Source organism: Amblyomma americanum, chromosome 2, assembly GCF_052857255.1.
Source record: "Amblyomma americanum isolate KBUSLIRL-KWMA chromosome 2, ASM5285725v1, whole genome shotgun sequence".
NCBI classification, from domain to species: domain Eukaryota; kingdom Metazoa; phylum Arthropoda; class Arachnida; order Ixodida; family Ixodidae; genus Amblyomma; species Amblyomma americanum.
The window spans coordinates 161294119-161306386 of NC_135498.1; the positions used below are offsets into that span (position 1 = coordinate 161294119).

A 12268-nucleotide genomic window follows, 5' to 3' on the forward strand; every position below is an offset into this window, starting at 1 on the left:
GAGGACCTCTCCCGCTCCATGATGTACCGGGGTTAAAGGAGAAAGATGAGTGGGGATGGGGAGAAAAGAGAATTATAGAGGAGGGGATAGAAGGTAGAGAAGTGACAGATAAATTTAAATTGAGGAATTAAAATAAATAGGAAAATAAACCTCTCGCACTACTAATGTATCTCGGGTATGATCCCAATTGTAATATAAAAGATCTGGACCTTGGTCAAATGGGATTTTCCAACCCGAAGACGGAAAGAAATCAGTGTGTCACAGTCTAACTAATCTATAACCGGATATTCGATCTGGGCACAATTTCTGCAGCTCGCATCTCTTTCTACAAACTCACCGGCCATGTGCGCCATCACCACGTTGAGGGTCAGAGGCCAACTAGCGCTCTGACGGCTCACTCCGAATTCGTCCACGAAGGCCACGTAGAACAGTGCGCTGTTCTTGGAGATGAGCATGGCTAGAAGTGCCGAGAGGGCAGACAGGGGAGCAAGGCTCCAGCACCGGTCCACGACGATGTCGCGCCCATCCTGCAGTTCCTTCGCCATGGTGCAGGGAATTCGGCACCCGCCTGCAACAACCGTTTGACATATCCAGTGAGGAGCAATGCTACGTAAGCGCGATTTTCCCGCATGGCATCTGCCACGAAGCGCCTGCTGAAGGACAAAACCTTTTGCATTTGATGTCCAAATAGCTGTGTCCTGAGCGAGCCGCGCCAACCGCTTCTATGTTTTCATTTCAATCGTATTCAGTGCGACGATCTAGATGCCGCGTTGTCCCACGCAGCCATCGGTCTTTCAGAATGCGTATGTTCACTGTAGGCAGTAACAAGCATTTTGATGTAGATAACCCGATACCGTTGCCCCAAACAGGAGGTTCTTGCTGGATGTTGGAAGCTCAAGATTTGTGTTATTGCTTTTGGACTATTCGTTCTTTCCACTGAAACAACCCGCCAGACAAGTTTGCTGCTGAACGCCATCGGTTTGCACTTGGTGCGTGTACCTCTGCGCTGTCATAACAGCGCCGAAATTGTTTCCACGGAAAAACTTTGTTGTTTATTGAAAAGCTGGCAGTAATTTTTGGTTTCTGGTAACCCTTTCTGGCGGAGCTTTTTGTTTCCACCGAAAACAACTATTTTTCCGCCTGAATAGTGTATTCATGACTAAAAAAATTATTTTTCTGCCTTCCAGCGCTGAACACCAGCGGAAAAGTCGATGTGAGAAATATAGTACAAAATGTCATTGTTAGAAGAAAAATCAGTACCGAAATGCAAGCGCATGTTAAGTCAAACTCCAGAAGTACGTGGAATCAATTTCTGTTTCGAAGGTGCTAGTTACGCTAGAAATTGGGAAAAAATTATGGATTTGTTACTAGTGGAAAAATTTGCCTGCATTCAGATGGCCGACGACATGCTACCATGTTCAGTGTTTTCCGAATTACTATTTACTGGGCTGACTATACACTCTTAAAAAAGGTCGGAAAATTCACTAAGTGATTTGATTTGATTTAGGGGGTTTAACGTCCCAAAGCGGCTCAGGCTATGAGAGACGCCGTAGTGAAGGGCTCCGGAAATTTCGACCACCTGGGGTTCTTTAACGTGCACCGACATCGCATAGTACACGGGCCTCTAATATTTCGCCTCCATCGAAATTCGACCTCCGCAGCCGGGATCGATCCCGTGTCTTTCGGGTCAGCAGCCGAGTGCCATAACCACTGAGCCACCGCGGCGGCCAAAATTCACGAACTACTAAGGTTACTTGTCACACAGACCACTACCATCGTAGTAACTGGAGGGGGTAAAGGTAGAAGTAGTGAAAGTTACTACCTCAAGAAGCTTGTCAAGAGGACTGCAGTCACAAACAAAACGCTCTAAGTATTTACTAAAGAAAACGGATGGAAAATGTTTTCGCATATGCTGCTAGCGTCTTCGTACAGTGGGCAGGCGTGGCTTGTTTAACTTGTGTACAATAGAAAAGAAAAAAAGCTATATGTTCATTTTATTCCTTCCCACCACTAGTGAGAGCTACCAGTTTGTGCTGGCCTTAAATCGCACACTGCGGCTTTCACATATTGCGCATTACATTTACAAATTATGCGAGGCGATGGAATAAAACAACTCTACCGGGCGCTCAAAAGGTTAGAAAATACAAGAAGATGAGAAATCAGAAAGGTCAGGCCTGACAGACCCTCTGCGCGTACACAGGTAAATCATTCTGCTCGCCGCCGTGGTGGCTCAGTGGTTATGGCACTCGGCTGCTGACCCGAAAGACGCGGGTTCGATCCTGTTCGCGGCAGTGGAATTTCTATGGAGGCAAAATTAGCGGCCCGTGTACCGCGCGATGTCAGTGCACGTTAAAGAACACCAGGTGGTCGAAATTTCCGGAGCCCTTCACTACGGCGTCCCTTATAGCCCGAGTCGCTTTGGGCGTTAAACCCCTATAAACCAAACCAAACCATTCTCCGTCTCATAATATACTCCATACATAAGACTCTCACTTACGCGGTGGTGACGCTTACCCGTTAAGCTAAGATATCAGCCTTAAGACCAGGTTGAGGCTGCAGAAACAGTAACTACACGCCTATGCAGAAATGTTATTTCCAGAAACATTTAATTCATACAGCAGTCTTTGTCAATCGCATTTTGTGACTTAATTTTAGGATTGATGAAACTGGTACTAACCAAGTACTAACTGGCGCCCATAGGTACGAAGGATTTACTTTTAATAACTACACCTTAAAGAGGGTAGTAAAGAGTAAAAAACAGGAACACGCAGGCAGAGCTAGTAACTACTGCACTTACTACCTTTTTAACTGCCCTTTTTTTAAGCATGTACGGCATAAACAAAAAAATCTTATTTTCGACACAACACAAGCTAAAATCACCTAAAAAAATAAATACCCGATAGGCCCGGCACATTAAAAAAATGTGAGGTTGCTTGTACAAAATCACGTCTAAAGCGCCTTCAGGCGTTAAAAATCCGGCGGAAGAAATAGCTCACGCGATGAAAGTACATGCCAATGTGGCATATGTATCAATAGCCGCCTATCTGCGTTGCCACTACAAAAAAAACTCCCGGAATAGCGGGGAAGGCAAGGGCAGACGAGATTAGTGCTGACCGCTTGTAAAACGTTCCGGTCTTGTCTCAAGCTGCAGGATACAACATGCGTAATCCTTCAGGTGCTGCAGTTAGGTACAACCTAGCTGCGGTCAATGCATTTACTACGTCAAAGAGGGATTACGTAAACTGTCGGTTTCGCAACTGAAAGTAGAAAGTGCCAAATCTATATTTGTTGCTATAAGTGGCAAGTTTTGATAATAAAATAATTTGAATACCGTTGAATCAAAACGCGTTTTTACTGCCTTGGAGCTGAAGCCTCGCTGTCATCTTTTCAGAGCCAACGAAGTCTTCAGCGGCAGATAGAAAAGGCGCTGCAAAGAGCGCAAAGATTAATCACGTATGCCACTCACTGATCTAACAAGCAAACAAATACGGGCCGATGAATTGTCAATGACGTAAGTGAATTCTAAAAAGCTTAGGTATCGCGCACTGAAGGAAAGCGCAGCAAGCATCTCAGCCACTGCTGCGAATAATGTGCAGCCCCCGTAAAAAGTATACAGCGGTTTGCTTCTAAGCTGTTTAGCGTGGCTCGCAGTACAGCAAGAAGTCCAAAGCTTGGGAGCATTGAGTACGCAGAGGCAGTCCTCTTTCGAGACATTACGGTCACTGAGGATGCACAACGAGGCATGCTGCAAGCCTCGCAAGTAAACCCCTGTGGCCGTAATTTTTTCACGGGGGGTGTCACTGTCTAAGCGTGCAGCTGCTGTGAGTGCAGACTGCCATTACACAATGCATCAGGATGATTAAGAGAGAATGATTAGAATCCGATATGTAATCTCTAGCTGAGGTGAGTTAGGTTTTCGCAAGTTAGCTTACGGTTTGTCATTCATTCTTTAAGAACATAGTGCTTCAAATAAGAATATTTGCGTCTTATTCCTGGAAACATTCATTAAGCGTTAAAAAAATTGGCTACGTCGAACACAGGCGGCCAAATAATTTGAAGCCCGAAGTGCTTATTTTCTTTGTGGGCATTATTCTTGTTAGTTATCACTGCCTCTGAAGTAGCGGCTAATATGTTTCATCCCTGTGGTAGGCGGTATGCGGATACGAAGCCTTAGCCAACCTATCTGAACGGCCTTCCAAGACAACGGGATAAAATGCAGAACAACCCTCAAAATCCCTGAAAAGCTCTGACTCAGTATTCATATCGCATCCAGCGTAATGCCAGTCCCATTAACTTCTTAAATTTCATATGCGTTTATCAACTGCCTCAGATTTCCCGCAGTATAATATGATGATGCTCGCCTACTTTCTAAGAAGGCATTGGCAGGCAGAGGTGCTTCCTGGAAAACTATCTTCATAGCGCGCAATATTACGTACGGTACAAAACCTCCGTATCTATCGACTCTAATAAAAACACCATACTGCATTAAACAATACCTTAGCGCGAAGAAACATTTCACATCGATCTTTTTTTGCCACTTCTTCCACAAAAGATCATGCATAATTTTTTCTCCTCTCAATAAGCATTCACTCTGTAGACTTTCGTTTTTTTTTTCGGCTCACAAAGATAGAGATGTTCTCAGGAAAAGGAGATCGCTTACAGTGAACAGGGTGGTTCTCTCCGGCAGACACCTGCAGCTGGCTGATCAACGAAGTGGTGAAGGCAGAATGGACATTGCTGTCCCAGGTGTTCGGCTCGCTCCTTTCTGGTGTCTTCTTTTTGTGCGAGAAGGGCGATGTTTTTCTGCCCGCAGCTATAAAAAGCGCCTTCCCATGTGGCGACATGGCATAACGCCAGCGCCAATGGGGATATAGTCTGAAAGAAAAATCGCTTTCGCTTTCCATGGCAATATACGATAATACCACGCACTTCTTTCTTTGTTTTCTCTTAACGTTGGAGGAGTACGAAACCGACGGTGGAGCGTGCGCGTGGCCCTGAACGAGAAGTGGATCCGTGGTCATGAACTCTGGTAAGAGGGAATCGCTTTTGCAAAGTGCACGTGAGCGATGAAAACTCGTATAAGTTGGCAAGGTCACTGTAGTGTTTATCTTACTCATCGGGTCGGCCGTTAAATGTACTGCGGCAAATGCTGATGGCATGAGGCAGTCTTTTTATGAATCGGCTAAATTTTCTGCCCCAAAGTATCAATGTAAGAAATTTGGTGCGCTGTGGATGAAGGGCTCTAAGCTGATTTATACTACCTAGAGTTCTACAACGTTGTCCAGAGTCCCATTAAAACGAAGCTTTGACATATAGCTTCCATTCAAGAACCCCTGCCGCAGTCAACATGGAACAAGCTCCTTTTGATTCAGCAACACGGCATGCTTTATTTACCCGGCAGTCACTGCAAGTCGTTCGGCACGCTATATTATGTAGTCAAGAAAACATGACAGCTCCTGAATAAATAATCAGAGGTCGTTGGTTTACGTTACGCATAAGGACAAACAGGAAATTCGCGTCAAGGTGAAGTGTTTGTTCTAAGCTTAACAGAACTTTGTTTACTGAGTGATGATTTCTTAGAGTTTTCATTAACAGTTTTTACATTTTCGAAGTTATCTCTGCTAAACTCCTATAAGGTGCTGACATCCTTGGAAGCAGTCCATGTAAAGAGCACCTGTTGTAATTACTTCGCCACCTTTCCCACGTAAGTGTCAAATGGGGTGAAGGCAACTAATGTGTTGGAAGCGAAAAAAAGTGCCTTGTGAAGACCTTCTATGCCACTGCGTAGAAGGGAGGCGTTACGCGACTAGGTTTCCAAAGAATTACGCCCTCAGCAATGCCTAGAGTTACTGATTTGCGCAACTGCAGTCTCATGTATTCCATCAGTGCAGGTAAATGTGCAAATTGCTGTAACGAGCCGCCCTGTCTGCTGCGGTGGTGTGACGGGTTCAGTACCGCTCCCTCCCCACTGCGAGAGAAGCAGTTATTCAGAAAGCTGCTCTACTGGCGAGTTGTTTGGGCAAGCGTTCAATCAGAGCTCAACTCGAGGACGGGATCACCTCCGCTTGTGTTTTTTTCCCACTTTCTGATGGCGGCGCGCTTACTTCGTTCTCTCGCCGATCCGGGCGAGTGCTGCACTACGGTGAAGCAGGTTTACGTTATCTGGCAGGCGCGAGGGTGGTTTGCAACGCACAGAGAAACGTTATTTATCTTTTCTTGCTTCGTAAATGGCCTTTAATTGAACTCCTGGGGGGCCGGGCAGCCGGATTCACAGCAGATGCGTTTCGTAAAAGCCGCGCTCTACAGGGTTGCAAGTGGTCAAGGCGACAAAACTCACTAAGAATGTCTTGAGCGCCACAGTGCAAGAGGAAACAAAGAAGGCGCTGCCTCTGCTTCCGCCACTTCTGAGAAGCGGCGCTTGTGCCGTCTTTACTGTCTCTGGTCGTACGTAGTTTCCGGCGCCCAAAGCAAGACTAAGGGAAAGACAACTAGACTATACGGAGGTTCCTGTTCATTAATTTTGGCTTTCCCATTATTCGTTTGTTCGCGAGATATGTTGTCCAAAACAGGTGTTTTATTAAGCATGATTTTTTGTTCAATTCATATATCATGCGTTAATTAGTTTTCCTTTGTTTTTATATCTACCACATATATTGATTACTATTTTTAAGAGATGACACCTCAAAATTTTATCCGCGTTCATTGAACACTCGGAACTCTGCTTACTATTAATTAGTGGTAGGCGCTGTTTCTTTGCATTGGGTTGTTATATCGGGGCTTTTCAAAGTGCATGTGAAAACGTCTGGTGCAAGTCGAAGTGTTGTTAAACAGACCTTTGCCCAGGTAAAGATGATAGGATTGTCTATACATCTTGAAGGCAAAAACTGATGAGAATTCAACATGTTTTTTTTTTGTGGCAACTCATCCAATTTCTCGTTCTTTCCGCACAAACGGCTTGTTTACTACATCTCTTAAAGAAACACTCACCGCGGTAAACAGTCTCGCACACTTCACCGCAAACACTCGCGGTGACCTCCTCGGCTAGTTAGTGTTCGCTTGCATGAGATAATGGCAAGCTTAAAGACTTGTCAGACGGCAAAGTCTATTGCCAGTGTCCAGGAATACCACGCGGTGTTACTCTTGCTAGCTTTTAGTTATCACTTTATCAATATTAAACTTCTCATCAGAGCGCTCTCACCAGTGAGTGTGTTTTGTGAACTGACTTCACAAAGATGCATAAGCACGACGTTCTTAGTGTCTGCAGCAGCCGCTCTATAAGAAGAGCAATACTGGGTTTGAAGTGAAGACTTACGGACGTTTGGCAAGTCATTCACTTTTATTTGTTTAATGTAATCAAAACTCACAGAAGATTGCGATAATCACTAATGCGGTAATAGACTGCGGTTTTAGTGGGCGATTGTGCATGATTGAATGAATTTTGTTCTCACTTTCTAATGTCAATTTATATATTGAACATAGTTTAATAATATATATTTTGTGTCCCTTCCACAGCAGCATTTTGGTAGCATCGGCGCAGAGCTTCTGCGCGGGCGCTGCGTATGGTTCAGCTGTATAGATGCTCGCAATTGCATGCGGCTCCATAGCACTGGAATAACAGAGCTGATCACATGGCGGCAAGCGCTGTCTTTTGGTAGTGACGTCACTTATTCTTAGAAACGATCTGAGGTGTTTGAAAGGTCACGTGGTAGAAGACTTTATGATTCTTAAAACCAATCAGAAGCATGTTACATGAGTCACGTGATCAGTACTGAAGTGTGACAATGCTGATGCTGGATGGGAAACCATGTATACCGCAAAAGAAGTTTCTTCGGACTGACGGAACTGAGCGCAGCTTGCAGCAGTTCTCACAAATGATGTCGGGCGGAGCAAACGTTGCTCTGTTCCTTTCGCGAGGTTTGTAGCATCGGCAGATGAACAAAAGAGAGAATCCACAGCGCCCAGGGAAGAGCTCCTTGGGATCACCACCCTGCTCTAAGCGAAATTGCAATTATGCCAGTGTATGCAATTCCAGTGCACGCTGAGCTGAACAGCTGAGTGAACGGGGCTGCACGAAACATGCTAAAATATTTCAAGTGGTAACAATCGTTAGAACAGATACAGGCACGATGTTTCAATATGTCTTTCTCAGACAGTGTGTGGGTGGTTTGTGTGCTGAGTGCTTAGTGTGCTGAGTGGTTTGTGAGTAGCACCAGCAAACTCCGGCGTTTTTTTCTTCTGTGCGCTTTAGCGCCGATGAGATTTAGATCACTGATTCAGCAGTCAGGGCACACGGCGAAGGCATATCAATTTCTGTTCGCGCCAGAAATGACAACGCAATTTCATTTTTATTCATACTATAAAAGCAATGTTCACATGTTTGTCACAAGTATCCACAGCGCATGTGTGTGCCTTTGTTTAGTCCTCTTGTGTTTACGTAGTTTTCTCTAATATCTGAAATCGACGATTCCCTATGCCACACTTAGACACAGCACTGCACAGCTGAGAACAATATCTGTACAGATACATAATTGGTGTAGTAAAACAACTTCATTACTGCTGCTTGTTTTGATTTGTTGCAACAGTGCGAAAGCGCGAAGTGACCGCAGAGTCAGCAGGAATTACCTGCAGGTATTGTTACGGTGTGGGATGCCACGGGGGTGGCACGGGCCCGCCCAGAGAAATATAGCAGCAGTACGGAGGAGAGCCGGCGAAGCACGACCGGCGGCGGCCAAGCTTTTTCGTTCTATATCCCTCGTGCTAGCGCCGCGCGCTCGCCGCTCGCGCTCGCTCTCGCCCGTATCACCTTTCCACCGGGGGGGGGGGGGGGGGGGGGGGCGGAGAAGTCAGGCCGTGCTTTGATGCAGAGTTTCCTGGGGGCGATGCAATGTGGGCTCGCAGATAGGAAACGGTCACACTCTTCGTTGAATTCGAAGTGTGTGAGCTGGGCGAAGGTGTCTGCAGTCGCCGAAGAAGGTCCCACACCGGTTAGGCTAACTTCAGGGAGTTTTATGCATATTGAGCGGCGATCCGTTTATGGGACTGCATTGCGTGGGGAAGGCAAGGAGCCAGCAGGCGACGACGGCACTGATGAGGACCCGGTAGCTAAGTCGGAGTCACCGCAGGCGCCGTAGACATATCGCTTCATGTTTGAAACATGCTCTGGGAAAATGTGGTGCACACCGCATGGTCGATGCTCTGGCAGGTCTTCGAGGCGGTATGTCACGGGGCCGAGTCGGGCAACGACACGGTAAGGGCCGCGGTATCGGGGCAAGAGCTTTGCGGCACGGCCAGTCGCACGGATGGTGCGGCGAACGAGGACCAAGTCACCGGGCCGGAAGGGGGGATGTGGTGGTGCTGCCGCGTTGGCCGCTTGCACACGCGCGTGAGCCGTGAGGAGGTTGCGCTGGGCGTCGAGGCGGGCGGAATGGAGTCGTTGAGCAGATTCAGTTGGTGACGCAGTAGGATGGGGAAGGCCCAACTGCGCGTCGAGAGGGATGGAGGGCGTTCTGCCATAGACGACTGAGAACGGCGTCACATGCGTTGTTTCTTGCGCTGCAGTGTTGACTGCAAAAGCTGCAGCAGAAACAAAACGATCCCAGTTTGTGTGGGACGGAGCGACGTAGGATGCGAGTATATCCGTGAGGGTACGGTTAACACGCTCCACGAGGCCATTGCACTGCGGATGATTGACGGATGTAGTGGAATGCGCAATGCCGAAGGAGCGGAGGGCTCGCTCGAATTCATGGGACATAAAGCAGCTCCCACGGTCCGTGATGAGGCGCCGGGGAACACCGTGCCGAAGAACGAGATGCTGTTCCACAAGCGCGACGGCATGAGCGGACGACGTGCCTGGAACGGGCAGTGCTTCGACCCACTTGGAGAAGTAGTCGATCGCAACCAGAACATACCGGTTGCCGGCACGCGTCTTCGGAAACGGGCCCAAATGATCCAGTCCAACCAGCTCGAAAGGTGAACTTGGTGGCGAAAAAGCCTGCGGGGGTGGCTTGGTTACACCTGTGGACGGTTTTCTGTACTGGCATGCCTGGCAGGACGCCACGTGTTCCTTGACATCTCTGGACATATTAGGCCACCAAAACCGCTCCGACACTCGTGCGTAGGTCTTGCCGCGACCAAGGTGACCAGCCGTGGGAGCGTCGTGTAAGCCGCGCAAGATTTGCGACCGCAGTGTTGCCGGCACAACTGGCAACCAGACGGGTGGTCGACCACGGAGCCGCTTCACATGACACAAGAGGTCATCCTTCATTCGATAGACCCGGCGTAGTTGGCGGAGGCCTGCGCCGGCGGCGGTGCCAAGGGAGTGGATTATGGCAGCAATGGCGGGATCTTGCGTTTGTGCAGTCCTCAGGTCCGTCAAAGCCGTCACGGAACAAGGGTGGCGAGAAAGGAAATCGGCATCTTGATGGGCAGAGCCGCGCCGATGCACTATTGTGAAATTGTACTCTTGAAGTTGCAGGGACCAGCGTGCAATCTTGGCATTCAAATGTTTGGCGGACTGCAGCCAAGTGAGAGCGCTATTGTCCGTGACTATGGTGAAGTGACGGCCGTACAGGTAGGGACGGAACTTCTCGACGGCCCAGACAACGGCGAGGCACTCGAGTTCTGAAGAGTGGCGGCGGCGCTCAACGTCGGAAAGCTGGCGGCTGGCATAAGCTAGGACTTTGTGGTCACCAGACTCGTCTTCTTGCAGGAGGACAGCGCCGAGCCCATCTTGGCTGGCATCCGTGTGGAGGACGATGGGGGCCGATTCGTCGTAATGGGCCAATGTAGGAGGCTCGAGGAGGGCGTGCTTGACGTCAAGAAACGCGAGCTGTTGGGCCTGCGTCCAACTCCACGGTGCATTCTTCTTCAGCAGGGCGGTCAATGGAGCGCTGCGCTTGGCAAAGTCCGGAATGAAACGACGGAAATACGAAGCAAATCCAAGGAAACTTTTGAGCTCCTTGGCGGTGGTGGGAGCTTCGTAAGCTGTAAGCGCTTTTAGCTTTTCAGGGTCGGGACGGATCCCATGCCGGCTCACAACGTGACCCAAGTACGTCACCTCCGCGAAACCGAAGAAACATTTTTTTGGTTTTAAGCGAAGCCCAGCAGAGGTAAGGGCTTCGAGGACGAGTTTGAGGAGTCTCTGGTGTTCTTCAAATGTAGCCGCGTAGACAATTACGTCATCCAGGTAGACCAACGCCATAGTCCACTTCAAATGGCCTAAGACTCGGTCCATGAGACGCTGGAAGGTGGCTGGAGCGTTCGCGAGACCGAAGGGCATACGGTTGAACTGGTAAAGGCCGTCGGGAGTCACGAAAGCCGTCTTTTCCGCATCATCGGGGTGAACAGGCACCTGCCAGTAGCCCGAGAGCAGATCTAGCGTGGAAAAATAACGGGCCCCCTTCAGGCGGTCAAGCGCATCGTCGAGGCGAGGCAGCGGGTACACGTCGCAATTAGTAATAGCATTTAGCTTCCGATAGTCAACGCAGAAGCGGAATGTTCCATCCTTCTTGCGCACAAGGACGACAGGGGAGGACCAAGGGCTACAAGAAGGGGCAATGATTCCCTGGTCAAGCATGTCGCACACGTGCTGCTGGATGACTCTCCGTTCGGCTGGCGCTACACGGCGAGGTTGGTGATGAACGGGCCCGCGGTTTTCGGTGTTGATCCGGTGTTGAGCCCAGGAAGTGAACCCGAGTTCACCGGCGCTGAGAGCAAGGCAACTGCGATGCTCGAGCAGCAAGGTCTTCAGAGAGGCGAGCTCCGCGCAGGTCAGGCTGGGTCCAAAGTTAAATTCTTCCCATGATAGGATCGCCGGCGCTGGAGGGTGGCGAGGCGGGGCTTCAGGTTGCAGAGACGCCACTGGTGACCCGGGGTCCAAAACTGAGGCTGTACCCAATTGCGTGCCGGGAGTCAGCGCGAGAGGTACGCTGCTGATGTTGAGCATAAATACGTGGGCCTCTCCTTTGAGCACCGGCAGAAGGCTTCGAGGGGAGGTCATCTGACGGGCTGGAGCTGAACACCGGATGGGTTCGAACAGCACGTCTGCTGTGACCGGACTGTCAAGCTTGGCATACACCCACGTTGCCGCACCCGGTGGCAGGGTCACGGCGGACGCCACAGTCACGGTAGTGACGTCGAACGGCTTGACTCGACACGGCCACTTCGTCGCGAGGTCACGCAGAGATGCTGAGGCACGCTTGGTCGCCGACACCAGGGACTGCCACAGGGCGACACCGAGGCTGGAAACCCGGCTAAGCCAGCCCGGCCC

At 49.2% G+C, this 12268-nt stretch overlaps 1 protein-coding gene across 1 annotated transcript in view; it reads right to left on the reverse strand.

Annotated features, from left to right (window-relative positions):
* LOC144119220 (uncharacterized) overlaps positions 1-12268 on the reverse strand; it is a 102939-nt gene that overhangs the window by 13191 nt on the left and 77480 nt on the right. The window contains exons 11-12 of the mRNA XM_077651895.1: positions 4661-4875; positions 338-568 (exon numbers count right to left, since the gene is read on the reverse strand). Coding sequence (XP_077508021.1) covers positions 338-568; positions 4661-4875 — 446 coding nt within the window. The remainder of the gene's footprint in view (positions 1-337; positions 569-4660; positions 4876-12268) is intronic.